The sequence below is a fragment of the Ostreococcus tauri genome (genome assembly GCF_000214015.3).
Source record: "Ostreococcus tauri WGS project CAID00000000 data, contig chromosome 10, whole genome shotgun sequence".
Lineage (NCBI taxonomy): Eukaryota > Viridiplantae > Chlorophyta > Mamiellophyceae > Mamiellales > Bathycoccaceae > Ostreococcus > Ostreococcus tauri.
Genome location: NC_014435.2, coordinates 65,473 through 91,238, shown reverse-complemented (window position 1 = coordinate 91,238; position 25,766 = coordinate 65,473). Strand labels below are relative to the sequence as shown.

Below are 25,766 nucleotides of genomic sequence, written 5' to 3'. Positions count from 1 at the left end.
CAAAGGCTCACGCGTGGGACGCGCGTGACGCCGACGCGGTGTCGGCGTCGGGAGGAGGTGGGCGTCGACGCCACCGGCAGCCGCCTCGACAGAATTCCTCGATGAATATGGACGCGGCGGCGAGAAAGGCAAAGGCAACCATGGCGACGACGTACGCCTCGCCGCCGTTTTCGAATAGCAGTGCCTGCGTGGAGGGAAGCGTGAGGCCGAACATGAAACCGCACATGACGAGGAAAGTCATCCTTCGCGTCTGAGTGGCGAAGAGGAGGTTGGGAAGTTTTCCCATGTAGCAACACCACTTTCCGGCGCCGCTGCCGAACGTGTTCGGCCCGAGCGCCATGAGCATCGGAGCAAAGAAGTGTAAGCCGTACGCGAGAGACATGATGATGCACAGCGGAATAATTTGACCGAAGCGCACGAGAATCTGAATCTCGCACGAGAGCATGGGTAGCACTGCGGACATCGTCGTCAGCGCGGCGCTGAAAATCGGATAGCCCACGCGAGAGACGGCGTCGACCCCACGCAAGCCGCGCGTGGTGAAGTGCGAACGAGTGAACGCCTCCGCGAGATGAAGAGAAAAGTCCACGGATATACCGACGAGAATTGTGAGCGAGATCGCCTCGACGATGCCAAACTTAACTCCGAGATAGACCAAAATGGCGATGACTGCCGAAATGATGGCCACCATGCTGAACAACGCCATGGCGGCGACAAAAATGTCGCCTGTAAAGATGAACGTCGCGAAAACGGCAAATGCGAGAGACACACCGATGGACCCCACCGTACCTCGAATAGCTTGTAGCTCAGTCGCCATGCGCACAAAGCACGGCGCGGTTATTCTCGCTTGCGCCGAAATGGTGGGCGGCGCCGTGATTGAGTCGTACGTGAACGTTTCGGCCTCAAACTCTTTCATGAAATCCAACCACGTGAAGTACTCCGTTTCGATGTTCAGCGAAGTCGCTCGAAACGGAATGGTCGTCAAAATGTTCAAGCGCATCCAGGATACTCGGTGCGTTGTGGCTCCAGTTGTGGCGTCCGTCACGTATTCTAATCCAAAAAACTTTGCGCGCGTCGGTTGTTCCTTCACCAACTTTGCAATTGTGATCACCATCTCAGTTGAATTCATCGGGAATGAATACCCGAGCGCGGAAGCCATTTGCTTGATGGCTTCCATTGGACACAAGTCCAAGATTCTCGATACGATGTCAGTCCTGTTCCTCAATGTCGTACACATCTGAAGCATTCGGATTTGTGTCGACGCGTCTCCGACGTCAAACGCATTATTAAACTTTGGAGGAGACTCCGGCGATCTCGGCGCGTACGTCGCCGACGTGTCCACGATGTCTTCGATTCCCCAAAGTATAAACGCCTTTTCAAAGTTTGTACCGGCGACTCGCACCGCGGCCTCCAGTGGCGGAGGAGGAGGCAGAGGAGGACTCGGCGGAGGTGGGGACGGCGTTGGAGGCGGGGGGGGAGACGGAGGTGGAGGACTCGGTAGTGGTGGTGGACTCGGCGGCGGTGAAGGGCTCGGCGGCGGTGGAGGACTCGGCGGCAGAGGAGGACTCGGCGGCGGCGAAGGACTCGGCGGAGGTGGAGGATTCGGCGGCAGGGGAGGACTCGGCGGCAGGGGAGGACTCGGCGGAGGGGGAGAACTCGGCGGAGGGGGAGAACTCAGAGGCGGGGGAGAACTCAGAGGCGGGGGAGAACTCAGAGGCGGGTTAGAACTCGGTGGCGGTGAAGGACTCGGAGGAGGACTCGGTGGCGGTGGAGGACTCGGTGGCGGTGGAGGACTCGGAGGAGGGCTCGGTGGAGGACTCGGCGGAGGTGGAGGACTTGGCGCAGGTGGAGGATTCGGCGGAGGTGGAGGACTCGGCGCAGGTGGAGGACTCGGCGGCGGCGAAGGACTCGGCGGTGGTGGAGAACTCGGCGGAGGTGGAGGACTCGGCGGAGGTGGAGGACTCGGTGGCGTTGGAGGATTTGGAGGTGGTGGAGGACTTGGAGGTGGTGGAGGTGGTGGAGGACTCGGCGGAGGTGGAGGACTCGGAGGAAGTGGAGGGGGAGGACTCGGCGGCGGACTCTGGCGCGCCTGACCAAGGACAATCAACCAGTACGCATCCAGCACCGCACTGTTGGACACGCCCGGTTTCCCAGCCTCGATTTCCATCATCGTCACGAGACCTGATTTACTGATCCCGGCTGGAGTTCCATAAGCAGGCATGACTTCGTCCGCCACGGGTAGACGAAACGCAGTGGTGATCGAGTCACGGAATTGCGTGTACTCTTGCGTGTTCAGAAAGCCATCGGCGTTCACGTCATACGCTTCGATGGCTTTGTCCGCCAATGTATCGACTTGCGAGAACGTGATGTCGGTCTGATTTCTCGGCGGTGGTGGCGGCGCTGGCGACGGCGGTGGAGGCGACAACGTGACGCCGTTTTGAATGAGGACGTACCCAGCATTTTGTTCGCAGCTTGCGAGAGTTACGCAATCAAACTTTTCGCCATCAAACTGGGCTTCAGTCCATTCGAGAAACAGCTGAGTGTTCGAATCCGGAGCGAAAAGCGCTGGGGGCTCACCACTCGATTGGATCCTCGTGGCGTACCAACCAGTGGCAGCCACTGCCACTAAACTAAAGACGATGAGCGCCCACTTAGCCATCAGTAAAAATGCACCGTAATTTTTCCACGAGAAAAGTCCTTTCTTCTTCGCTGGATCCCTACTGAAGGAGGGTGAAGCAAGTACGAAGCGCTCCCGAGCCTGATCAATGGCATTTCCCGCCTTGCGGCGCGCACCGTGGATGGATTGGACGACGCGCTTTGACCACTTGAAACATGACTCTCCCCGCTTCTTGACTCGATCTTGCATCTCGGCAGCGCTCACATCGTCCGTGGTGAGGCCGCCGAGGCCGCAGTACTTGTAGTCTTTTCGAGATCGCCAATACCTATCGTGAGCGGCCAAACAAGCGGGAAACCATGTAATCACGAGAAAGTAGTTCACGAGCACCATAACGGCGATGAATACGCCGAAAACTTGAACAGCTGGAATAGCGGATGCAATATTCGCCGCGAATGCCGCTCCAGATGTCATGGAAGTGACGAGCATCGCTCTTCCGGCGTGATCGTACGCGTAGTTCAAACGGGCTTCGAGAGTATCGCCACGTATGCCGACAGCCTTGCTGGCATCCTCAAACGAATCATAAAATACGAAGACGTCGTCAACGCCTATACCCAGGATGATGAAGATAGCCAAGAACTGCAGGACACTTATGGTTTTTAGCTTGAGAACGTACGCATAAAACGCGTACGCGGCTGGGAATGAGACGAGGATCTCAAGAATTCCACAAAAGGTGATGAACACTGATCCCGTGTGTACGTATGTGTAAACCACCACTAACGCAAGCCCGACGGCAATGAGCTTCGCGTCGTGTATCATGGCCTGATCTGCCGCATACTCTATGACTTCTTTTCCGCCGTAGATAACTTGGATTCCCTTTGATTCATCTACCGCATGCGCCTTTAAGTGTGGAAGTAGCGTCCCCGACATCCATTTCGTCCACGTCTTTTTGTCCACTTGACCGACTGCGAAACTCGTCCTGAATGATTTCGCATAACCCTCTTCGGCTCTGAATTCTTTGTCAACGTACATGTACAAACCTTTTGAACCCAGAGAGAGACCGACGTCTTTCGGATCCTTGAAGTACGATCCACTCGGGGTCGATTGGTAAAAGAGCGGCGCGATGGAGTTCGGCGGCGAGCACCCGTCGGGTCCCAAGTAGGCGTCATCCGGGTACTGAAAGCAAATATCCGACGCGTAACCGGGTAAATACGTTATTGATTTCTCCAGATCTAACGCAAAGTCGATGAAGTCTTTGGTTAAGACGTTCCCATCACGCGTTGACGTGTAAACCAACTGAAAACTGTACATTTTCACCGGTCTTTGCGTGCTCACATACGCGAGCAGGCGACGGCGGGCCAGACTGTAGTACGGCACCGTACCCGCGGTGAGATTCGCCTCGACCGACGAGTAGGACCCGGCCGAAATGCTACCCCCGCCGGCTGTTTTCAGCGCATCCCACATATCCATCGTCTGGTCTTCGCCGTTGTTGAGCGCGTCCATGAGTCTTGCCGTGTCGTGATCGCGAATCGAAAACCCCTCGACGTCGGTTTCCACGATTGGTGGCTTATCGATCAATGCGTAAGCTCCGACGCCGACCCAGAAAATCATGGAGAAGAACATGACGACGATTGGAAACCTCGCCGTTACGGCCATGAGCGTCGACGGTCGACACTCCCACACCTCCTTCGCCATCATGTCCCGCATATCGCAGCTCAGCATCCTATTCAACCGATTCGCATCCTTCTGCGGCATCACCCTCGAGCTCACCCTGGTCAACACGCTCGGCGGCGCATTCGCGCTCCGCGTCAGCACCTCTGAACCGCCGTAAATACGCTCCGGTTCCGCCTCTCCGTCCCCGTCCGCCGTCTCGCGCTCCACCCCCTCGTCCCTCGCGCTCTTCCCGTGAACGTCCACGTCCACCCCTCGCTCGCGTCCCATCATCACCACCGACGGCGCCGACGCTCGGACGCCATCGACGGCATCCACCCCCGCGGCGTTCGCGAACACCACGGTGACACCCGCGGGCGCGGCGTCATCTCGTCCCGACCCCGTCTTCCTGCGCGCATCCCTCGACGCCCCCGTCGTCGCGTTCGACGGAGACATTTCTTCGTCGTTCGAATCCACCTCGCCGACGCCCGATCGCGCGCGCGGGGGCGCGACAGCGCTCGATGTCTCGCGATGCGCGTCGATGCCAACGCGATTCGACCGCGATGGCGCCGTCGCGTCCTCGACGGCGTCGCGCGGGTGCGTCGGCGCGCTAGACGAGAGACGCGGGACGGTAAATTATCGCCGCGCGCGCATCGAGCGGCGCGCGGCGAGCGGGGCGCGGCGAGCGGCGAGCGGCGCGGTGTCCAGGCCGGGCGCGGAACTCGCGTGGGGCGAACGGAACGATGGGTGAATGGGACACGTGGCATTTTGTGCGGGCGCGGCGGCGTCGGCGTCGCGGCGTGCGATGGACATCGGACATCTCGGGAAGATGACGTCTAGGCTAAGAGGGCGTCGATGCGCGCGCGAGCGTCGGCGCGAATTTCCTCGCACGCGTGGGCGACGTCGGCGCGAATGAGGGATTGGAGCTCGGCGAGCGTCGCGTCGGCGTACGCGCGCGTGGACGGTACGCGGGGATCGGGTTCGGTGACGGTGGGAGACGGTGACGGCGGTTTCTCGCTCGTCGTCGTCGTCGGTACCGTTGTCGTCGATTTGGCCCGCTTACGCGCGTTGTTCTGCGCGTCGGTGGTCTCGGATGGCCCGTTCGGAGTGTCCGCGGGATCGAAGGCGAAGACATCCGGCGAGCGCGCGGATGATTTCGCCCCGACGGCGACTCTCTCCTCGCTCGCGTTCGTGCCCCGGGCATCGCCCGCGTTCTCTTTGTTTTCATCCTTGGAATCCACCGAACCGTCGTCGATTCGACACCGAATCGTCGTCTCCGTCCCGAGTTTGATCACGCTTCCGTCTCGCAGCGCCAACCCGTCGCCCTCCGCGACGGCGTCCTCTCCATCAACCTCCGTCCCATTCGAGCTCCCGACGTCCCGAATCTCCCACCTCGATCGTCCCTCGTTGAACTCGATCGTCGCGTGTCGTTGCGACACCGCGTCGTCCCCTTTAATCCACACCGCGTTGCCGCGTTTGATCCTACCAACCGCGTGCGGCTTACCCGCTCTCAACGCAAACGTCGTCCCCTCGATCGGCCCCGCGACGCACTCGAGCGTCAACGTCGGCGTATCGTCTTCATCGCTCTTCGTCAGCGCGCTCGTCGCCGCTCTCGCCGCCTTCCGTCGCGGCGGCATCGCGATTCGTCTCGTGACACCAACCGCCACTCGACGCGAATCGAATCAACGAATCGAACCTCTTCGCCCGCGCGCGACGCCTCCGGACGCGCCCCGAGCGGTCGCCGCGCGCGGGTGAATTATTTCCCAACGAATCGGCGCGGTTTCACGCCTCGAAGCACCGCGCGCGAGCGCGTCGCGCGTCGAAATGTGATGCCGCGGAGGCTGCAATAGTTCCCCTCGACGACGAGGCGCAAAACCTCAAACCGCACTCTTCGGCGTCGCACCGCTCGCGCGACGTCTCCGAGCGCTCGTAAAAGCGCGCGCGCGACGAAGAATTAAAGAGCGGTGCGAACGATCGGCGACATGGGCGCGTCGGACGATGGGTCGAGCGACGACGCGCGTTTGAAGACGATCGTGGAGCTCTGCGTCAAGGCTGAGAACGCCCCCGACGCCGAGCCCGAGCGCGCTCTGGACGCGATGCGAGCGGTGTTGAAGCACTCCGAGACGACTTTTGAGTCCTCCACGCTGTCTTCGACCGATTTCGCGCGGTGTGGGAAGATGATCAACGGATTGCGAAAGCGACACGCCGACGCGCGTGTGCGAGACGCCGCGGCGGCGGTGAAAAAGGCGTGGACGGATATGATCTTAGCGAACGCGGGCGTCGGGGAGAAAAAGGAACAAAAGGTTGCGTCCAAGGCGGAGAAGGCGACGGAGGGGGACAAAGGCGGAGAAGAGGCGCACGGGACGGATGCGCGGACGGATGTTAAGTCGCGGCTCACGCGGACGGCTGACGCGGCGAGAGATCGAACGAGAGAGATCTTTGCGGATGCGCTGGCGATGTGCATCGCGGACGGTGCGGTGGAGGCGTCAAACGCGGGTAAGTTGGCGGCGATCGCGGATCAGATCGAAGAGGCGATGACGGCGAAATGGCCGGAGGGCGGAAAGGATTACAAGGCCAAGGTTCGACAGCTCGCGTTTAACATGCGAGATCCGAAGAACCCGGATTTGCGCACGAATTTAGCCATGGGAGAGATTAGCGCTGATGTTCTCATAGATCTCACCCCGGAGGAGCTGGGATCGAACGAGCGCCGGCAGGCGAATGAAAAGATTCGCGAGTTTGCAGAGTGGGAGGCGGTGCGCGGACAGCAACAAGAGGCGAGCACGGACGCGTTCAAGTGCGGGAAGTGCAAGCAACGCAAGTGCACGTATTATCAATTGCAGACGAGAAGCGCTGATGAACCGATGACTACTTTCGTGACTTGCGTAAACTGTGGGAACCGCTGGAAGTTCTGCTAACGCTCTTTGAGCGATGCGACGTATTTACTTTGTATCACAAATAAAAAATGTTGAATCAAGTTCCGTTTGCTATTTCGGAAGAGTCTTTTCGAGAATCTCGTTCAGTCTCGCGAGCATTGCCCGCGGGTCATCCAACGAACCCGCGGCGACGCGCGCATTGTCGAAAATTTGCTCAGCCACGAGGGCGGCCAACCGACGCGTGTCAGCGTCCGAGCTCGAGCGCGCCGCATTGACGCGACGAATCATCTCATGCTTCGGGTTGAGCTCCAACGTGAGCATAGAAAAGTCGTTCGCCATCTCCGCCAACTTCTTGCTCGCGGCGGCGTCGCTAGCCATCGTTTGAACCATGCGGTATCGACGCATAGCTTCGGGTTCATGACCAGAGAGGATCGCAGGCGAACTCGCGAGTCGAGTGCTCATTTTCACCTCTTTGAGCTTGCCTCCGAGAGCGTCGTCGCCGAACCACTTGCACAGGTCGGCGCTCGCGCTCTCATCGAGCGCTTCTTCGGCATCCTCTGACTTTTCATCGACCTCGAGATTCGCCGCCTCGACGCTGATCAAATCCTTGCCCGCGACTTTCATCAAGTGTTGCATGACAAACTCGTCAATGTGCGCATACAGGAAGAGGACTTCGTACCCTCGAGATTTCGCAGCCTCCAAGTACGGCGACGATTCCGCCTGCTGTCGGCTCGGAGCGACGATGTAATACACGTTCTGTTGCGACTCGGGCATGCGGTTCGCGTAGTCACGCAACGACGTCAACTTACCCGCCTCGGTGGCGCTCGATTCATACCGAAGCAACTCAGCGAGCTCTTGCTTGTACGCGTACTCCGAGCACACGCCCTCTTTCAGGAAGAATCCCAGATTGGCGAACCACTTGTTATATTTCTCCGGTTCCTTCTTTGCCTTTTCGTCCAAAAACTTTAGCACGCGCTTCGCCATTATTTGTCCGAGCCGCAGGACGAGCATGGAATCTTGAAGCGACTCGCGCGAAATGTTCAGAGGAATGTCTTCGCAATCGATCACGCCGCGGACGAAACGCAAAAACGGCGGGAGTAATCGCTCCGTGTTCTGTTGAATGAGCACTCTTCGCGCGTATAGACTCACGCCCGAGCTCGACTGCCCACCGATCCCGGCCAAGCGCTCGGGGTTCTCCGCGGGAAAATATAACAAGCTTCGAATCGTCATCGGCGCGTCCGCCTTGAAAGACATACGAAACGGCGGCATATCGCTCGCGCCGCTCATCAATCGATAAAACGCGATGGATTCTTCATCGGTGAGATCCTTTTCATCCTTGAGCCACAGCGCACCGACGTCGTTCATGCGGTTGCCGTTCAACAAGATTGGAAATCCCACAAAGGAGCTGTACTTTTTCAGCACCGTCTCCATCCCCCACTTGGAGACGAGATGCTTCTGGTCCTTCTTGATGTGCATCAGAATCTTCGTACCACGCGCGGGTGCGCCGTCGCTCTCCGTCGCCTCCTCGATCGTAAACGTACCGTCGCCCATCGAGCTCCACTTCCACGCCTTGCCATCCCCGCGCGCGCCGGCGCTCGAAATCACCTCAACCTTATCGCTCACCATGAAGCTCGCGTAGAACCCGACGCCAAACTTCCCGATGATATTCGCCGCCGCCTCCTCATTCGTCCCATCCAACCCCTCCAAGAACGCCTTACTCCCGCTCTTCGCGATCGTCCCCAGATTCTCCACCAACTCCTCTCGCGTCATCCCGCGTCCGTCGTCTTCAATCGCGAGCGTCTTCCCATCCGCGTCATCCGTCGTGATCCGAATCTCCAACCGCCCAGGATCTTCCCCACGCGCCAACGCGTCGTGTCTCGCCCGCTCCAACGCATCGCTCGCGTTACTCACGAGCTCTCGCGCGAACACCTCGCGCTCGGCGTACAAGGAATTGGTGACAATGTCCAGCAATTTTCTCGTCTCTGCCTTGAATCCAATCGTCTCCGACGCCACCGTCCGCGCGGTCCCTCGCGGGCGCGTGCGATGCCACGACGTCGTCCGCGTCGTCGGCACCGTCCCTCGTCCGGACGCGCGCGCGCGGGCGCCGTCGGCGGCGTCGATGATCGCACGCGCGCGTCGCGAGCCTTCATCGGGCGTCGATGCCCACGCGTGCGTCGCGCGCGCGCGCGCGGACGACCCACGCGCGCACGCCGCGACGACGGACGTTCGCGCCCGTCGAAGCGCGCGGCGGAGCATCGCGGTGCGCGGTGCGCGGCGAGGAATGGCGATGCGATGCGATGGCGATGCGATGGCGACGTGAATCGACGCCCGCGTCGACGGCGACGCGATCGACGACCACGGCGCGCGGCGACGGAGTTAGATGGATGAAAATTATGCGCGTCGAATCACCGCGGCGCGCGCGCGAACGGGGCGCGCGCGGTGACGGAGGATCGCGGGACACGCGGGACGAGACGACGCGGGCGATGCCGGGGGATGGGTGATTGCGCGACGCGCGACGCCCGCGACGATCGCGCGCGGTCATGGGCGATGGTGACGGTGCGACGGACGCGGACGACGTCGAGCGCGCGCGCGCGCGGACGGGAGGCGACGGAGAGACGGTGGAAACGGTGGAAACGGTGATGAGTAAGAATGCGCGGAAACGCGCGGAGAAACGTGCGCGCAAGGAACGGATGCGAGCGACGCGAAAGGCGGATGAGCGCGAGGAGAAGCGCGCGCGCGCGGAACGCGTCAAGGCTGCGTTCCACGCGCGAGTGGACGCGATGACGGAGGAGGAGCGGGTGGCGTTTTTGCGACGTCGGGCGGAAAAGTTGGCGGCGCACGCGGAGGAACACAAGAAGAAAAAGGAGGCGCGGGCGCGGCAGTTGGCGTCGGCGTACGATTTATTGATCGATTGTGAGTTCGCGGACGTCATGTCGAGGGAAAAGGAGTGGGGGTCGCTGTGTCATCAGTTGAAGTTTGTGTACGAGCGCAACTGTAAGACGACGAAACCGTTTCGGTTGACGTTCACGGGCGTCTCGAGCGGAGAGGATTTCGGGAGAGAGCTTCGACGGATAATAGGTGGTTTCGATAATTGGCACGTTATTCGACGGGAGGGGACGATCGCGGACGCGATGAAGGAGGAGGGATCGACGCTCGGCGCGTCCATCGTGTACCTCACCGCCGACAGCGAGAACGAGTTGTCCACCATCGAGGAGGGTACGACGTACGTCATAGGTGGGTTCATCGATCGAAACCGAAATAAAGGTTTGACCCTGAACAAGGCGCGCGAGCTCGGCGTCGCCCACGCGCGTTTACCCATATCGGAGCACCTCAAGATGCGCGGCACCGCCATCTTGACGGTGAACCAAACCTCCGACGTGCTCACCTCCTTCCTCGAGCGCGGTGATTGGGGCCAAGCCCTCGAGGCGGTGGTACCGATGCGTAAAGTTTCCCAGGAAGTCGCGCCCCGGACGACGACGACGACGACGACGACGACGACGGCGACGGCGACGACGACGACGACGACGACGACGTCGGGCGAATGAGCGCGCGAACGCGCGCGCGCGCCGCCCCGTACTCCGCGCGCGCCGCCCGCCACCCTAGTCCACGGCGACGATGCATCGACGACGAAGCCATCACACCGACGCCCATCGACGCCCCGTCTCCATCCCCACCGCGCGCGTCACCCCTCGGTCGACGACGGCGTCATCGGCACCGGTCGCGCGTTCACCGCCGTCGCCACGCTCGGGCGCGTCGCCCACGCGCGCGCGTCCACCGCGCGACGTCGCGCGTCGTCCACCACCGCGTCGTCCGCCGTCGAGCGCGCGCGCGCGGTCGCCGCGCGCGCGCGAGGGGCGATGAATCGCCCGCGCGCGCGCGCCAACGCCCTGCGCAACGCGCGACACTCGCGCGCGCGCCGTCGCAGCGCGCGACGGGCGCGACGGAGCGCCGCGTCGGCGACGCGCGCGATCGTCACCGCGTCGTCGTCCGAGGACGACATCGCGCCCGTCGCGCGTCGCGCGGTGGGGCGACGAACGATTTGAATCCCATCGTCGCGACGATCGGATTCATCGACGATGATCCTCGCGCGAGGGCTCCACGGCGCGTCGATCGGGACGAGACGAGGGGGGTGGGTGGGGGAATTTTGGACGCGTCGATCGGGGCGCGCGGGAGGTCGGGCGCGCGGTCGCGCGCGCGGACGAGGGGGGATCGGTGATGATTCGCAAAGTGCTGACGCGGATGATGATGATGATGACGACGACGACGACGACGACGACGACGACGTCCCGCGCGGGGTGGCGCTCACGGGCGAACAGCGTCGCATCGCCGCGATCGCGTTGGACGCGCTCTACGCGCGGGAGGCGGAGGAGGGGATGGGGGACGAGCGCGAGCGGACGCGCGCGACGCGCCTGCGGATGATTCTGGGCGAGGCGGTGGCGCGCGCGAGACGGACGTGCGAGGGAGACGAACGCGCGAACGCGTGCGTCGAGGCGTGGGAAGAGGTGAACGAGATCCGGGACGCGGCGAATCGAGCGGGCGTGGGCGCGATGGGTGGGATGGATTCGGGAGGGTGGGCGCGACGCGACGACGCGGAGGCGCGCGGCGACGACGCGACGCGGCGAGCCGAGGCGGCGGAGATGCGAGCGCGTTTGAGAAAGGATCCGCTCATGGGAGCGCAGCCGTGCTCGCGGTTGGGTGAGTGTACCGTGGCGGAGGGCACGCTCGAGGCGCGCGGACGTTTCGCGCGGGCGTTCGACGAGGAAGAGGACGGGCGAAGCGCGGTGGATCCAAAGCGAATCGAAGAAGCGGTGCGGCGCGCGATGAAATTGTGCGCGAGCGGATCATCCGCCGAGTGCTCGCTCGCGTGGGAGGAGGTGGAGGATCTTTCAAACTGGGGAGGTAAGCGTGGACGCACGGGGGATTGATTGAATTCGTTGAAGCAAATAGGGATTTGTAGAAATGTACCGGTATCGCACTACGAGACGTCGTCACATCTTGGCGACGTGCTCGGTGATGAGCTTGTGGAGCTCCTTCGCGTCGCTCTCCTTCCCGAAGCGCAAGTATACCAGAGTCTTCTGATTGTCTTCTTCCGCGTTGAACGCGGTGAACATCAGCCCGTTGGCCGTCTTACTTCCGTCCTTATTATTTTTCTCCGTCAACGTCGCAGACATCTTGGCGTACAAACCGGCGTTCAGGACAGCCTTTCCGATGGTGTTTCGCATGAGCACGCGGCATCTGTTCACCCCGCCCTCGCCTGGGGATTTTTCACGCCTAAATTCAAAGCTATTCACCCCGCGGTCGGCCCAGTTGGGCTCCGACGCGTCCTTCTTGGTATGGAATTTCACCTTGCCGACGCGCAAGAGCACCGTCTCGTGTTCATCCTCCGTCGCCTCGTTCGCCTTGTACGACGGCGAACTCGGACGAGGCGGTTCGTCCTCATCATCCTCATCCTCACCCTTCGCCCCACCGGCGACCGCACCGACGCCGCCGCCCGGGGCCACCGGCAAGGCGCCGAAAATCGAACCCGCCGGCGGCGCCGTCGCGAACAACGACCCCCCGCCCGAATTCGCCGCGCCAAAGATGGACCCACCCCCCCCGAACGGGTTCGCCCCCCCCGCGATCGCCGTCGCCGTCGTCGCCGCCGGTTTCGCCGTCGCCCCGTCCGCCGCGTCCGCCGCGTCCGTCTCCAGCACGTCCCGAAACGTTCCCTACGCGCGCGCCGTCTCCCGTCAGTCCTCCGTCCACCGCCACCGCTCACCGCGCGCGCACCTTTATCGAATCCAAATGTTTCAGGTAATCCTCGCACCCGCGTCGCCACGACGTCAACGGGTGCTCCACCGCGCGTCGCGCGACCCACGACGCGAACTGCGCGTTGAGCGCCTCGAGCGTGCCCCTGCACTCCGCCTCACGCCCCGCGCGCGCGCCCGGGGCCTCGCCCGCGGGCTCGGGCGTCGTCTCTTCCCCTCGGTGCGGTCGCTTCGCCATGCGCGGCGTCGCGGCGGGCGTCACGGCGTCGCGCGCGCGCGATCGATCGATCGTTCGTCGAGCGTGGCCGCGCCTTTGGGGTTTTTTGTCACCGGTGGATGTGCCTTTGGATTTTGTACGTCACCGGTGGATGTGCCTTTGGATTTTTTACGTCACCGGTACACGTGCCGCGCCTTTGGGTTTTTTGTCACCGGTGGACACATCCTTTGGTTTTTGTACGTCACCGGTGGATGTGCCTTTGGATTTTTTACGTCACCGGTACACGCCCCCGAGCGCCGAACGCCAAATGCACGGCGACGGATCGCGACGCGCGCGATGGCGTCCCACGCGTCGCCGTCGATCGCGCGCGCGTCGCGCGGGGCCGACCGCGGACGCGCGAACGAGCGCGCGTCCGCGCGCGCGGGGAAACGCGGAAAACGCGCGACGACGCGGTCGCGGCGGCCATCGGCGCCGCCGGGACGGGACGGACGACCGCCGACGACGAATTCGACGTCAGAGGGCGATGACGACGCCGATCCCGAGGCGCCGCTGGGACGGCGATCGCGGCGACCGGTGTTGCGCGTCGGTGCGCGCGCGCAGACGCTGCCGCCGCCGGAGGGACGACACGTGAGCGAAAAGAGGATGAAGAAGGTTGCGCTGGAGGGAGCGGCGCGACGGGCGGCGGACGCGCCGGCGGCGGATGGCGTCGCGGAGGTGGCGCTGATCGGACGGTCGAACGTTGGGAAGTCGTCGTTGTTGAATTTGGTGACGTTTGGGGCGGGGGCGGCGGTGGTGAGCGCGAAACCGGGGACGACGTGTAGCATGAATCACTACTCGGTGGACGGACGGTGGCGGCTGGTGGATCTCCCGGGATACGGCTACGCGGAGGCCGAACCGGGGGAGATCGAGGCGTGGGACGCGTTTACGAAGGAATACTTTGCGACGAGGGAAAATCTTGCCGGGGTTTTGTTGCTCATCGATGCGAGCGTGCCGCCGACGGCGAACGACGAGAAGTACGCGAATTGGCTCATCGAAAACGAGACGCCGTTCACGATCGTCTTCACCAAGTGCGATCGCGATAAACCCAAAGGTCCGAGCGTGGAGGATAACAAAGCGGCTTTCAGGGCCAAGCTCGAAGAGCGTTGGCATCGATTGCCGTCGATGATCTCCACGAGCAGCGTCACGACGCAGGGTCGAGACGAGGTGCTCAAATTTATCAGTAGTTTAATTGTGTATCGACGCATGCGCAACGAAGAGCGCAAAAAGGCGAAGCGGCAAGAGAAGGTAAAGGCGATGAAAGAGGAGCGCTACGAAGCCAAGGGCGAGGCGATGCGTAAGGCTCGAGGCGGAAAACCTGCGAAGAAACCGGTTTCGAAAGTAGAGGAAGAGTGGGACGACGAAGAAGAATTAGACGAAGACTGGGACGACGAGTCTTCGTTCACGGTCAACGCGAAGGGTAAAGGAGCGAAGACGATTCAAGACATGATTCGCGCCGAGCTCGAGGAGATCAATCGCGAGGGGCGCTGATTTGTGCGAACGCACGCGTGTAATTGTATGAACACTTTTTCCATTGCAGACTTCACGGGAGCTTCTCGAGCAAATAATGCGAAATGTACCACTCGTTGCCGTTATTGTAGTTGAACAGCTCAGAGCACGACAGAAAGAAGAGACGCCAGTACACGTACCACTTCGTTCGGTTCTCGCGACCGTACGTCTCGTCCAGGATGGGTGCAACCAAACCTTTCTTGTAGTTTGCATCCAACAATTTCAGCCAATCCTCGCACGTGCGAGAGTAGTGCTTCCCGTTCACTCGCCATTGGCGCTTGAGGTGGAGCTTTCGCGCAAAGTACGCGAACATTCTATCCGTTGGCATCGTCCCTCCCGAGAAGAAGTACTTGCTCATCCAATCCGTCTCGTCTTCGACGTCGTAATGGAACGGGTAGTACGCGTGACAGAAAATGTGCACAAACATCTTCCCGCCAACCTTCAACCACTGCTCGCAACGAGCGAACAGGACGTCGTAGTTCTTCATATGCTCGAACATTTCGATCGACATGATTCGATCGTACGTCCCCGCGTTCGGCGGCGTGAAATCGTTCACATCCTTTGTGATAATCTCGAGGTTCTTCAACCCGAGCTCGCGCGCCTTGGCGTCGATGTGTTCCTTCTGCGTCCTCGAGTTCGACACCCCGACCACCTTTGAGTTCGGGTACTTCTCCGCCAAGAACAACGACAGCGATCCCCATCCACATCCGAGCTCTAAGATGGACATTCCATCACTCAACTCTGCCCTCTCCGCGTATTTCTCCAACATCGCCGTCTCCGCCTCGTCCAGCGTCGTCCGCTTCAAATCCTCGTACAAGCAGCACGAGTACTTCTTCCGCCCACCGAGGCACAGATCGTAAAACGCCGTCGGCACCTCGTAGTGCTGTTCGTTCGCCGCCGCCGTCTCGATCGCGATCTTCGATCTCGAGCGCAAATCTTCGATGAATTCCATCTCTCGCTCCATCGCATCCTCCACGTCGTCAAACGTCCGTAAACACTTATTCCTCAGGTTTCTCCGTATCCCCGCCCGCAAGATCGCGTCCGGGACCGCGTTGCGCTCGACGAGCGACATGAACGCGGCGTACGGCGTCATGGCGTCCCGCGACGTGCGGTCTCGCACAATGACGTCACGCGATGCACTTTTTGCTCGCGACGCCATCGCGACGCCGTCGCGACGCCACCGCCCGTCGCGACGCCATCGCGACGCCGAGGCACGCGAGAAGACGCGATCGATCGACCACGGCGCGCGCGCGATGGACCGCGCGCCGGGAACGACGGTCGAGGACGCGGTTGAACCTCTGAGCTTTTTCTGTTGGAACGCCGATGGATTGACGAGAAAGTTGAAACGCGACGACGGACGACCGTCGAGGGCGGCGATGGCGCTCCGGGAGGCGATCGCGAAGCGCGCGCCGGATGTGATCGCGCTGCAGGAGGTGTGGTTGAAGGCGGCGGGTGGAGGGAAGGAGGGAGCTGGGACGCGGTGCGGACGCGACGAATGGCGAACGCGCGACGAACGCGCGAGCGACGACGGGAAGCGTGGACGACTGACGACGACGCGCGTGACGATGGGTAGGGATCACACGAAAATGTCGGATGAGGGTAAGGTGTACGCGGAGGATAAGGCGGTGATGGAGAAGATGCTGGGAGGGTATCCGTTTCGAGAGTACGACGCGCACTTTTGCCTGGCGGGGGCGAAGCGATATGGGACGTGCGTATTGGTGAAGAAGGCGTTGAAAAAGCCGATTCGCGTCGCGCGAACGTTGGCGTTGGACGGCACGGACGCGTCACCGGACGATATAGATACGAACGAGGGACGGGTGTTGCTACTGGAGTACGAAAAGGTCATCGTGTTGAACACGTACGTGCCGCACAACGGCGGGAACCCAGAGCGGTGGGAGAAGCGGGCGATGTGGGACTTCCGAGTGAAGCGCTTCTTGACGCATTACAAGGGTAAGAAGGACGTGATTTGGCTCGGTGATCTCAACTGCGCGCATCGAGATCTCGATGTCGCACCGAGTCCGGAACAGTTTATCGGCGTCGGCGGATTCACTGTTCCAGAACGTCAACGTTTCACGGACATTTTATCCACGAGTGATATGGTCGACGCCTACCGAGCGCTACACGGGGACAGACAGACTTTTACGTGGAGAGGTATTGGAATGGGGTCGGGGTTGGCAATGCGTCTGGATTACTTCATCGTGCCGAGAACGTTCGTTCATCGACTCAAATCGTGCGAAACGTCCACGGACCGCTTCGACGACGCGGTCGCTCGCGAGCGACCGATATCATGTTTTTTTGGCTCAGACCACTGCGCTCTGTACCTCACTCTGCACAAACGCGATGCGAGCGACGCCGAGAAACCATCGGAGACGAAGGCGGTGAAAAAAGATGAAGCCGACGAGGAGCGAGAACCAAAACGAGCGAAAGCAAACGAACCGATCGAAGTCATCACGCTCACGCCCTGAGCATCCATCACTTGATTATTAGAACTATCACATCATCGTCGCATCGCGACGGCCGCTGTAACGCTAGATTCATAAATATCTTTCGCTTCGTCGCTCCAACCGTCCCGCGTCCCGCCTCCGCACTCGCCGTCGCGCACCGTCGCGCGTCACATGCCACGATCGCCCGGAGAGTCCAATCCGGTGTTCGTCACCGTCGGCACCACCTCGTTCGACGCCCTCATCGAGGCTCTGGACTCCGAACGAACCGTCAAAGTCCTCGAACAAAGAGGATTCACAGAGTTGACGCTGCAGATCGGTCGAGGGACGTACGCGCCGACGACGCTGCGCACGCGTGGTGCGTTTAAAGTGCGCGTGGTGGAGTATCTGCCGAGTATCGAACGGGAGATCGCTCGCGCGGGTCTGGTGATCTCGCACGCGGGCGCGGGGTCGGTGTTCGAGACGCTGCGGAGCGGGACGCCGCTGCTCGTGGTGGTGAACGAGCGGTTGATGGATAATCATCAGGTGGAGCTCGCGGAGGAGCTCGCGGAGCGTGGGTGTTTGAGATGGTGCGTCGCGGATGGGATTTTTGGAGCGATCGAGGCGTTGGAGTTGGACGGGAGCGGGTTCGCTCGGAAGGCGTACGACCCGGGTGAGTGTTCGATCAAGGAGCGGCTGGAGGAACTACTCTTCTAACGTATTACTTTGTGTTTAGCTACTAGCGCTCGTGATTTAGTGTACAATAAAGTGATCAGAGAACGATCGGTGCGCTGTCTGATAGCGCCCGATTGGCGAAATCCAACGCGTCGTGCGCGAGCGGAATGACCCAGCCCTCGCGGATCAAAAAGTCAATTGCTCTACCAAGCACAGGAGAAGAGCGCAGCGTCTTTGCGCATCCGACGATGACGAGCTTCTTCTTTGCGCGCGTGATGGCGACGTTAAGGCGGCGTTCATCGTTCAGCAGCTCGCCCGCGAGCGCTTCTTCGTTCGAACGCACGAAAGAGATACAAATGGCATCCATATCGCGGCCTTGCGCTCGATCAATCGTAAGCGCCTCGACGCCCCTCAATGCTGGGTATCCGCTCAAACTAGCTTGCATGGCGTCCACCTGCGCGTTGAACGGCGAGAGCGTGCATATGTTTTCGGCGTCGACGCCGTGCGTGACGAAGGCTCCCACGACGGTGAGTACCAAACTCAACTCTGCCTCATTGATTGTCGGCGGCGGCGTCTCGTGAGCAGCGGCGCCGAGAGCGCTCGTGTCAAGGAAAACAAAGTGATTCATCGGATCCATGGCGTGCAGAAGCCACTGCGGTGCGGATGCATACATTCCTCTTGGTGCTTCGAGAGCGAGCATTTGTCTCGCGACGACCTCAGTGCCACTGCGCAACTTTCCATCGTACGTCAAAAGATTTGGCAACCGCGTCAGTGGCTCAGCCATGCGGTACTGCAACGACAGGTGCGTGACGATGTCTGGATGTGCCTCGCACAGTTGAGCAAACAGCGATTTGTTTAATCCTCTCTCGGCCGCTTTCTTCGACACCACGAGCGGAGGAAGTTGATGGTGATCACCGACGAGCACGAATGACTTTGCCATGAAGAGAGGAGGCAGAATGTTCGGGAGCGTGATCTGCCCGGATTCATCAATGAGGACGACATCGTACATCTTTCGCTGGAAGAACGCGTGACCCATGGCGTAACACGTTGCGCCGACGATTTTCGCTCGCTCCGATATTTTACGCATATCGTCCGAGACGGTGCAGCTCCAGCGCTCTGAGCCGAGCATGTAAGGCTGCACCGTGGGGGAAATCTTTTGCTCTTCGCCGACGCGCAAAAAGTCCGTGATGCCGACGTCTGGCAATCTGGAGAGAATGTTATCGATAGCGCTGTGTGTATGTGACGTGACCAGAATCGACTTTCCTTGAGCACGAAGTGCTTTAATAGCGACCACGAGTGTCGCCGTTTTACCAGCGCCAGGATATCCGAGAACCAACGAGTAGTCCTCAGCAGTGATGATCTTTTCGACGGCGGAAACTTGTTCAGCGTTGAGAGGAAACTTGACATCCTTCAAAGCAACCTCCATAGTTTGCTTGTGCTCGCCCAGTTGAGAGAAAACTGGGCGTTGTAGATCAATGATACGTCGACGATTGATTTGTGCGCGCTCTGTAGCGTAGAACAAGGCGAGCAAGTTTCCACGCGACCTCGCAGCCATCGTCAGAGAGGCGCCGTCTTTATCGATTCTCCAGAGTGCGTCCGGTTCACATGATCCAGGTAATGGTTCAAGTTTTTCGTTCGGATTATTTATGCGAAGCGGTCGCTCAGTGGACATGAGAATATGAGTTTCTTCTCCGGGACCCGCGAGCACGTTTTGGATTTGTGCGCGACAAATTGTTGTCGCACCGTTGTTTGTGCTCAAGACAACGCGATCACGAATCGCGATCCTCTTGACAATGCTCCTTGGAGTGTTCGGAGACGGTCGAAACATGTAATAGTAAAGGTCATCACCTTTAGAGAGATCGTCCGTCACTTCCCGAACGAAAGATATCTCAGAAACGGCAAATCCATCGCGTTGATTCACCAGCTCCACAGGGAGCCAAGGAGTGGCTCGCTTTCGGAGTAACTCCGATGACTCCAAATCGATGAGATGGAGCCAGTGACGAAGCGTATCATCGTACTTTTTGTTTAAATGCGAAGTACACGTCTCGAACAAATCTCCGAGCTCGCTCGTACCGCTGTTTCCTCCTTCGAGCGCGCGATGCAGGGTGAAACAATCGTCGCGCGCAAAGCACCTCTCACACCATCCTTGTGGAGTCATTTCCGGCAGCTGACCGTTTCCCAATCGAGCTTTTCCGTGCGGTGCGATTGGCACGTCTCGTTTGACTGCTGCCTCAGGTGTGGGACGAAGCGAAACCGCCAGCTTGTTGCGTTGCAGGATCAAAAGTCCTAAATCCTTAGCGCTCAATGGAACCAGTTTACTCTCGCCCTCGGGGTCGTGATCGCTATTGGTGTAGTGCAACACTCCGAAAGGAGAGACGGTTCCGTAGCGCTCACCAATCATGAGATTATACAGTTGCACCTGCGCGTTGTGTCCGCAGTCTCTCCACTTCCCCGTCTTCAGCTCAAGAGGTACAACGCTCGGCTTTGGAAGATCCGTGTTGCGCTCACGCACCACTGCGCTCGCAACGCCGTCTAGGATACCTTTCAGACCCAGCTTCGGGGCCCATATGAGCTCTTCGATGTCCACGACTTCATCTACTTGAACCGTCCCTTTATCAGGAACTTCAACGCCCACCGTGCATTTATTTCGTAACTTGTCAATCGCCGCCTTCCGATTCATTCGCACCAATGCGTTCGTGTCCGGCGTGGCGCGCGGAAGCTTTGTCACGCGCGAAAGCGCCGCGAGCTTGTGAGCCCATCGTTGCACACCGGGGATGGTGTTATCGATTCTCTGCTTTAACTTTTGCTCGCTGTAATCAATTTCGAATATTGCGTTCGTGGATGACTTGATCATACGCTCAACCGTGACTTCCATGGGCTCCGGATTCCTACCGGCAGCAGACAGGATCGCCTTTTCAGCAAGCTCGTGCATAATGGTACCGACCGTGGCGGCTTCACTCGCATCGCCCCATGTTTGCTGAACTTGCTGCTGCAGTACCGTCTGCCGCAGACACGTAAAACTCCCACCGATGGTCGTCGCACTAATCAAATACGCAGGGAAAAGAATCAGCATGATTGGGCTTCCTTCCGTGATTTCCACTACGTCCTTGCCCGCGAGCTCTCGTGCCGTCTCGTCGAGGCCGTAAAGACTTACGGAATCGCCCTCGGATACGGGAGTTTCTCGCCATGCACCCTTCAGCAGAACCTTCTTAGCCTCTCCGTTCGGTCTATGCAAATCTAACGAATCAACTAATCCTGGACGACATGACTCGAAGTGCTTGATCATCCAGGTACCTAGAATTTCAGTTTCTCTGCGCGCCACTTCCAGCTCGAGCTCAATTGCTCGTAAAAATTCAATGTCGCCGTCGTCGTAGACCTCATCTATGTGCTCTACTTTTACTTCAGTCTTCGACTCGGTCTTCACCTCGGTCTTCACTTCTACCGGCGATTGTTGAGTTGAGCGCGCGCGAGCTTCTGAAGTCGCGGTGGCGTGACGCGTGGTTTGCCTTGGCGATCTCCTGGGCGATGTAGGCACCGATGCGTTCCGCTGCTCAATTACTCGCTCCGCCTCGGTGACGGCGGCGTACAGATCTTCGTCATCGTCGTCGTCATCGATCAGCGTGCCCTCAGAAGCGATCGCGGGTTCTTTACTCGCCTGCGTCGTCTGCGCCGAGCACGCCTTTGCCTTTTCGACGAGCGTCACCGCGTCCAGAAGTGCCTGACTATCGTCCTCGTTATCGCTCCCCCACGCGACGTCCGGCGCCAGGTTCTCTCGTGATGTCGTCTTGGTCTCTTCGTGCTTCGCCGCGCGCGCGACGGCGGTTTCAATCGCGCTCGGCGCCGCCTCTTCGTGACCTCGCGCGCGCTCTTTATCCAAATTCATCAACAACTCTTCCAACACGTCCTCGCTTCGCCGTCCCGTCGCCCCACGCCGACTGTACCTCCTACCCTCACGCGATTTCGCCCCTCCGTCCCCGTCCCAATCCTCGGGCGAACCGATCGGGAGCGACGGTCTCGCCGGTTCATCCTTCGAGTCTCGTCTCTTCGCGCGCTTTCCGTCCCCACCGTCGTTCCCGTGGAGCCACGTCGCTAACTCGCTCTCGTTCCCTCGCGCCCCATCCCCCCCCGCGCTCCCATCGCCCCCCCCGACGTCGCCCGCGCGAAACAACCGACGCAACGCCTCGTTTCGCGCCCATCCGTCCCGCGCGCGTCCTCGCGCCTCCATCGCCGCCTCATCCTCCGCCTCAACCGCGCGCGCGCCCGCGTCACGCGCGGTGGTCGACCCCGTCGACGCCGCCGCGTACGTCACGCGCTCGCGCTGCGACGAGACCGGGGCGTCGTCATCCGCCATCGCGCGCGTCCGTCGTCGTCGCGATCGCATCGCCGCCGCCCGGTGCGTCGCCGCGCGCGCGAGAACGCGAGACCGCGCGCGCGGGCGACGGGGGTCGACGGCCGATCGACGCGCGCGCGAGTGGCGATCGGCGACGACGGGGGCGCGGCGTCGGGGCACGGCGTCGCGCGATGCCGACCGCAGCTGTCGGTGGGTTCAAATGTACAGTTTCAATTGTACGACGTAAACTAGGGTTGAACGCTAGGGTTTAGCGACGACCCCGCACTTCGCGACGCCGACGCCGACCATGGCGACGAGCGCGAGCGCTGGACAGGTCCTCGGAAGCGTCGCCGCGATGTGCGCCGCCGGTGGGGCGATGTACTACGCCATCAACGTCGCGCGCGTGTTCGGAGGTGCGTCGTCGACGACGACGCGGACGCCGATGGAGGGGTGCGCGGGTGATCGTGAAGCGATCGAGACTGACGACGACGACGGCGACGACGCGTTCGAACGCGCAGGAGAGACGCCGAGCACGATAAACAAGGAGTGGGCGCAAGCGACGGCGGCGCGAGCGAAGTCGTGGCCGAGGGAGGGGAGCGAGACGCCGATCGCGCTGGACCCGATGTCGGGGGCGCGCCGCGCGTGAAGGCAAAGCGAGACCGAGTAGCGAGCGCGACGACGGTGGACGTGTAAATCAAACCCAGAAGAGTTTTCAATCGTGCGTGCGCGTGATATTCGCTAGACGGGCTACGGTGGTGGTTAAAAGAACGACGCGCGACGCGACGGTTTACATGCGCACGAATTGGCGCGAGTCACCCTCAGACTTGCGACCGTAAGGGTTCTCCGCGCTAAATTTGTGACCCGTTCCTTTTTGACGACGATAATCGCTCCCGGGTCCGCCCTCGCCTCGAGATTTCGTTCGCCCCTTGCTCGCCTTGGAATCGAGATTCAACTGCACCTTTGGAGGCTTGTGGAAACCGAAGGAGCTCGCCACGGCGACGAGGTTGAGCGAGTGCACGTTGTACACATCCTTGAGCGTGTGCGAGTTGTACGCCAAGATGTACGCCCGGTACGCGTCTCGCGCGCTCGTGTGAAGGTAGTAGTTCTTTTCTACCAGTTTTTCCAGCTGGCTCTGCACGTTTGCGATCTTCTTGGTCGGGAACTCGTACTCGTTTAGGGGCACCTTGGCCGCCTTGAGATATTTGAGAAACGCCAACTCCTCGGGGATGAGGAAGAGCAGAGCTCGACCCTTACCGTCCGTTCCGCGTGCGGTACGACCGACTCTATGAATATACTCCTTCGGATCGTCCGGTGGATCGTACTGGATGATCCAATCTACCGCCGGAATATCCAAACCTCTCGCGGCGACGTCGGTGCACAATAAAATGCCTCGCTCCGCTTTGCAGAACTCAAAAAACGTCGTCGTGCGTCTCTGTTGCTTCTGCTTCCCATGAATATCACTCACGGGAATGTCGATGTAATTCAACAGCTCGGCGTGGTACTTGACCGAGTTGCAAGATGAGAAGAAGACCATGATTTTCTTCTTCAAGTTTTTCTTCAAAAAGGTAAACAACAACAAAAATCTTTGCTCACTCGGAACGACGCAATACCCTTGTTCGACGCCACTCGCGGTAGACACTGCTCTGGAATCATCAACACCGATGTAAATCGGGCTCTTGAGCGACAGCCGGGCGAGATCTTCGACCTTGGTCGTCTGCGTCGCGCTGAAGAGCATGGTCTGTCGCTCCTTGGGCAGCATCTTCACAATGGTTCGCATCTCCTCCTCGAAACCGATGTCGAGCATTCGATCCGCCTCATCCATGACGAAAACCTTGAGCGAACTAAACGTGAAACCACGAGTGTTCTGCATGTGATCCAACAGCCGACCCGGGGTGGCGACGAGCAGGTTCACGCCCTTTATCAGCCGCTCCGCCTCCGCTCGTCTGTTAGCCCCTCCGATGATCAAGCCGTGCGTCTGCGAGTGCTTCTCCATGAGCTGCTGCGCCACGTTATAAATTTGTAAAGCCAACTCGCGCGTGGGTGAGAGCACCATGACCCCGGTCCCGTTTCTCGGCATAAACTTGGCGTGATACAACAATTCCGCGCTCGGTACCAGAAACGCCAGCGTCTTCCCGCTCCCCGTTCTCGCCGCCCCCAAGACGTCCTTCCCCGCCAACAGCGGCGGCACGCACCGCGCTTGCACCTCCGTCATCGTCGTGAACCCCATGGACTCAATCCCTCGCATCGTCGGCGCACTCAGCTCGAGCGACGCGAACGTCGCGTCGGACAGAATCCCATCCGTCCGCCCCACGCTCTCCAGCCCCTCCACGCCCGCGTCCGTCCCGTCTTCACCCGCACCCTCCACCGCCTTCGTCTTCTTCGCCCGCTTCCCTCCCTCGCCGTCTCCTTCGCTCGTTCGTCGCCCCTTCTTCGCTCTCTTCTTCGTCGTCTCGTCGCCGCCGCCGCCGCCCATGGCGAGGCGTCTCGCGTCTCTCGACCCCTCCGCGCGCGCCCGAGGCCCCGTCGACGCCCCGCGCGCGCGTGGATGATGTACAATTAAATCTCCGTCCACCCGTCGCGCCGTCGCGCGCGGTCGATCGCGCGTCGACGTGTGTCGTCGCGACGGTCGTCCGCGCGCGCCGGCCGCCTTTGGACGCGCGTGGACGCGCGGGACGCCGCACCGCGCGACGCGACGGCCACGGCGCGCCGCGCGCGGGAGATTTCGATGACGACGTAAACGGTGCGTCGACGGGCGACGGGCGACGCGGAGACGGTGGGTGGATCGACGCGCGAGGACGGAAGAGGAGGGCGCGGTGAGAGGTTAGGAGTTCGAAATGAAATGCGAGATGGAAACCCACGAGGCGCGCGCGATCGAGAGCGCGGCGGCGCGGACGTCGGCGATGAAGATTCACACATTCTGACACCTCTTGTACGAGACTTGGTGGCCCTTGTTCGATGAACTCATTATGCAAAAGACTGAGCCGACGTCCGCGTCCGAGCGGGAGACCGAGCGCGCCGGGGGGAGAGGTTTGATCTCGCACCGACGCGGGTGATGCGCGATATACAAAACGCAATGATAGGACTGATTCGCGTGAGGACATCCTTTAATGTGCTGACGCGTCTGTGGCGAGGGGGGCGGAGGAGATGGGGGGATTATCGTTACGGTGGCGATCGTTTTCGAGCGCCCGTTCCGATGACGATCAATGCACATCAATCATTCATGCGTGTCAGCTGAGTTTTGCTGTGATTATGAATCTAAATCCGAGGAAACGGGTGTCGAATTAAACGTCGTCCGAGCGGCGATTCGCTGATTTATGTGACTGACGAGAGATTTTTGTATCGCTTGGCAGAAAACGCTCGAGGAGTCGCGAGGGATCGAGGTGCGCGCTTTGATTCGTGCGTTTTCGCGCGTTCGTTTATTCGCCGCCGCCAGACGCTTCCTCCGAGACGTGCCGGTCGTCTCCGAGGTGTCTGGTGGTGGCGTACAGCCAACTCGTCGATCTGTTGAGTCTCTCCCATGGTACAAGTCTTTGGGAGAATAATTTATGTTCGGCACATCTCTAATTTCTTCGCGCCATCGACCTCACCGGAGCATGTGCTCTGTGCCATGTTCCTGATGTCTTTGGCGCTACAACGACGGGCCATCTTCCATCTTGCCGCTTCCTCACGTGATGCGTCGAGCCATAATTGGTCTACAT

The 25,766-nt window shown here is 60.4% G+C and overlaps 14 protein-coding genes across 14 annotated transcripts; 7 read left to right on the top strand and 7 right to left on the bottom strand.

Moving 5' to 3' along the window:
• Window positions 1-7: 7 nt before the first annotated feature.
• Window positions 8-4,717, bottom strand: OT_ostta10g00450 (EF-Hand 1, calcium-binding site; the record flags this gene model as incomplete). The annotated part of the gene is made up of 1 exon (XM_022983100.1): window positions 8-4,717. The coding sequence occupies one exon, from the start codon at window positions 4,715-4,717 to the stop codon at window positions 8-10; it is 4,710 nt and encodes a 1,569-aa protein (XP_022839743.1).
• Window positions 4,718-5,097: 380 nt separating this feature from the next.
• Window positions 5,098-5,898, bottom strand: OT_ostta10g00440 (Forkhead-associated (FHA) domain; the record flags this gene model as incomplete). The annotated part of the gene is made up of 1 exon (XM_022983099.1): window positions 5,098-5,898. The coding sequence occupies one exon, from the start codon at window positions 5,896-5,898 to the stop codon at window positions 5,098-5,100; it is 801 nt and encodes a 266-aa protein (XP_022839742.1).
• A 345-nt stretch (window positions 5,899-6,243) lies between these two features.
• Window positions 6,244-7,176, top strand: OT_ostta10g00430 (Transcription elongation factor S-II, central domain; the record flags this gene model as incomplete). The annotated part of the gene is made up of 1 exon (XM_003081432.2): window positions 6,244-7,176. One exon carries the CDS (start codon window positions 6,244-6,246, stop codon window positions 7,174-7,176), a length of 933 nt encoding a protein of 310 aa, XP_003081480.2.
• A 69-nt stretch (window positions 7,177-7,245) lies between these two features.
• OT_ostta10g00420 (Histidine kinase-like ATPase, ATP-binding domain) lies at window positions 7,246-9,390 on the bottom strand (the record flags this gene model as incomplete). Its single annotated transcript, XM_003081431.2, has 1 exon — window positions 7,246-9,390. One exon carries the CDS (start codon window positions 9,388-9,390, stop codon window positions 7,246-7,248), a length of 2,145 nt encoding a protein of 714 aa, XP_003081479.2.
• A 524-nt stretch (window positions 9,391-9,914) lies between these two features.
• Window positions 9,915-10,679, top strand: OT_ostta10g00410 (tRNA (guanine-N1-)-methyltransferase, eukaryotic; the record flags this gene model as incomplete). Its single annotated transcript, XM_022983098.1, has 1 exon — window positions 9,915-10,679. The coding sequence occupies one exon, from the start codon at window positions 9,915-9,917 to the stop codon at window positions 10,677-10,679; it is 765 nt and encodes a 254-aa protein (XP_022839741.1).
• Window positions 10,680-11,210: 531 nt separating this feature from the next.
• Window positions 11,211-12,059, top strand: OT_ostta10g00400 (Domain of unknown function CP12; the record flags this gene model as incomplete). The annotated part of the gene is made up of 1 exon (XM_003081430.2): window positions 11,211-12,059. One exon carries the CDS (start codon window positions 11,211-11,213, stop codon window positions 12,057-12,059), a length of 849 nt encoding a protein of 282 aa, XP_003081478.2.
• A 63-nt stretch (window positions 12,060-12,122) lies between these two features.
• OT_ostta10g00390 (Pleckstrin homology-like domain) lies at window positions 12,123-13,119 on the bottom strand (the record flags this gene model as incomplete). Its single annotated transcript, XM_022983097.1, has 2 exons — window positions 12,123-12,842; window positions 12,904-13,119. The coding sequence occupies 2 exons, from the start codon at window positions 13,117-13,119 to the stop codon at window positions 12,123-12,125; spliced, it is 936 nt and encodes a 311-aa protein (XP_022839740.1).
• Window positions 13,120-13,434: 315 nt separating this feature from the next.
• Window positions 13,435-14,625, top strand: OT_ostta10g00380 (GTP-binding protein, ribosome biogenesis, YsxC; the record flags this gene model as incomplete). Its single annotated transcript, XM_003081427.1, has 1 exon — window positions 13,435-14,625. The coding sequence occupies one exon, from the start codon at window positions 13,435-13,437 to the stop codon at window positions 14,623-14,625; it is 1,191 nt and encodes a 396-aa protein (XP_003081475.1).
• A 52-nt stretch (window positions 14,626-14,677) lies between these two features.
• Window positions 14,678-15,802, bottom strand: OT_ostta10g00370 (Mycolic acid cyclopropane synthase; the record flags this gene model as incomplete). Its single annotated transcript, XM_003081426.2, has 1 exon — window positions 14,678-15,802. One exon carries the CDS (start codon window positions 15,800-15,802, stop codon window positions 14,678-14,680), a length of 1,125 nt encoding a protein of 374 aa, XP_003081474.2.
• A 94-nt stretch (window positions 15,803-15,896) lies between these two features.
• Window positions 15,897-17,108, top strand: OT_ostta10g00360 (Endonuclease/exonuclease/phosphatase; the record flags this gene model as incomplete). The annotated part of the gene is made up of 2 exons (XM_022983096.1): window positions 15,897-16,123; window positions 16,217-17,108. The coding sequence occupies 2 exons, from the start codon at window positions 15,897-15,899 to the stop codon at window positions 17,106-17,108; spliced, it is 1,119 nt and encodes a 372-aa protein (XP_022839739.1).
• A 150-nt stretch (window positions 17,109-17,258) lies between these two features.
• Window positions 17,259-17,780, top strand: OT_ostta10g00350 (Glycosyl transferase, family 28, C-terminal; the record flags this gene model as incomplete). Its single annotated transcript, XM_003081424.1, has 1 exon — window positions 17,259-17,780. The coding sequence occupies one exon, from the start codon at window positions 17,259-17,261 to the stop codon at window positions 17,778-17,780; it is 522 nt and encodes a 173-aa protein (XP_003081472.1).
• Window positions 17,781-17,835: 55 nt separating this feature from the next.
• On the bottom strand, window positions 17,836-22,089 carry OT_ostta10g00340 (DNA replication factor Dna2, N-terminal; the record flags this gene model as incomplete). The annotated part of the gene is made up of 1 exon (XM_003081423.2): window positions 17,836-22,089. The coding sequence occupies one exon, from the start codon at window positions 22,087-22,089 to the stop codon at window positions 17,836-17,838; it is 4,254 nt and encodes a 1,417-aa protein (XP_003081471.2).
• Window positions 22,090-22,375: 286 nt separating this feature from the next.
• OT_ostta10g00330 (Protein of unknown function DUF1138) lies at window positions 22,376-22,714 on the top strand (the record flags this gene model as incomplete). Its single annotated transcript, XM_022983095.1, has 2 exons — window positions 22,376-22,481; window positions 22,587-22,714. The coding sequence occupies 2 exons, from the start codon at window positions 22,376-22,378 to the stop codon at window positions 22,712-22,714; spliced, it is 234 nt and encodes a 77-aa protein (XP_022839738.1).
• Window positions 22,715-22,855: 141 nt separating this feature from the next.
• OT_ostta10g00320 (Helicase, C-terminal) lies at window positions 22,856-24,541 on the bottom strand (the record flags this gene model as incomplete). Its single annotated transcript, XM_022983094.1, has 1 exon — window positions 22,856-24,541. One exon carries the CDS (start codon window positions 24,539-24,541, stop codon window positions 22,856-22,858), a length of 1,686 nt encoding a protein of 561 aa, XP_022839737.1.
• Window positions 24,542-25,766: the final 1,225 nt, after the last annotated feature.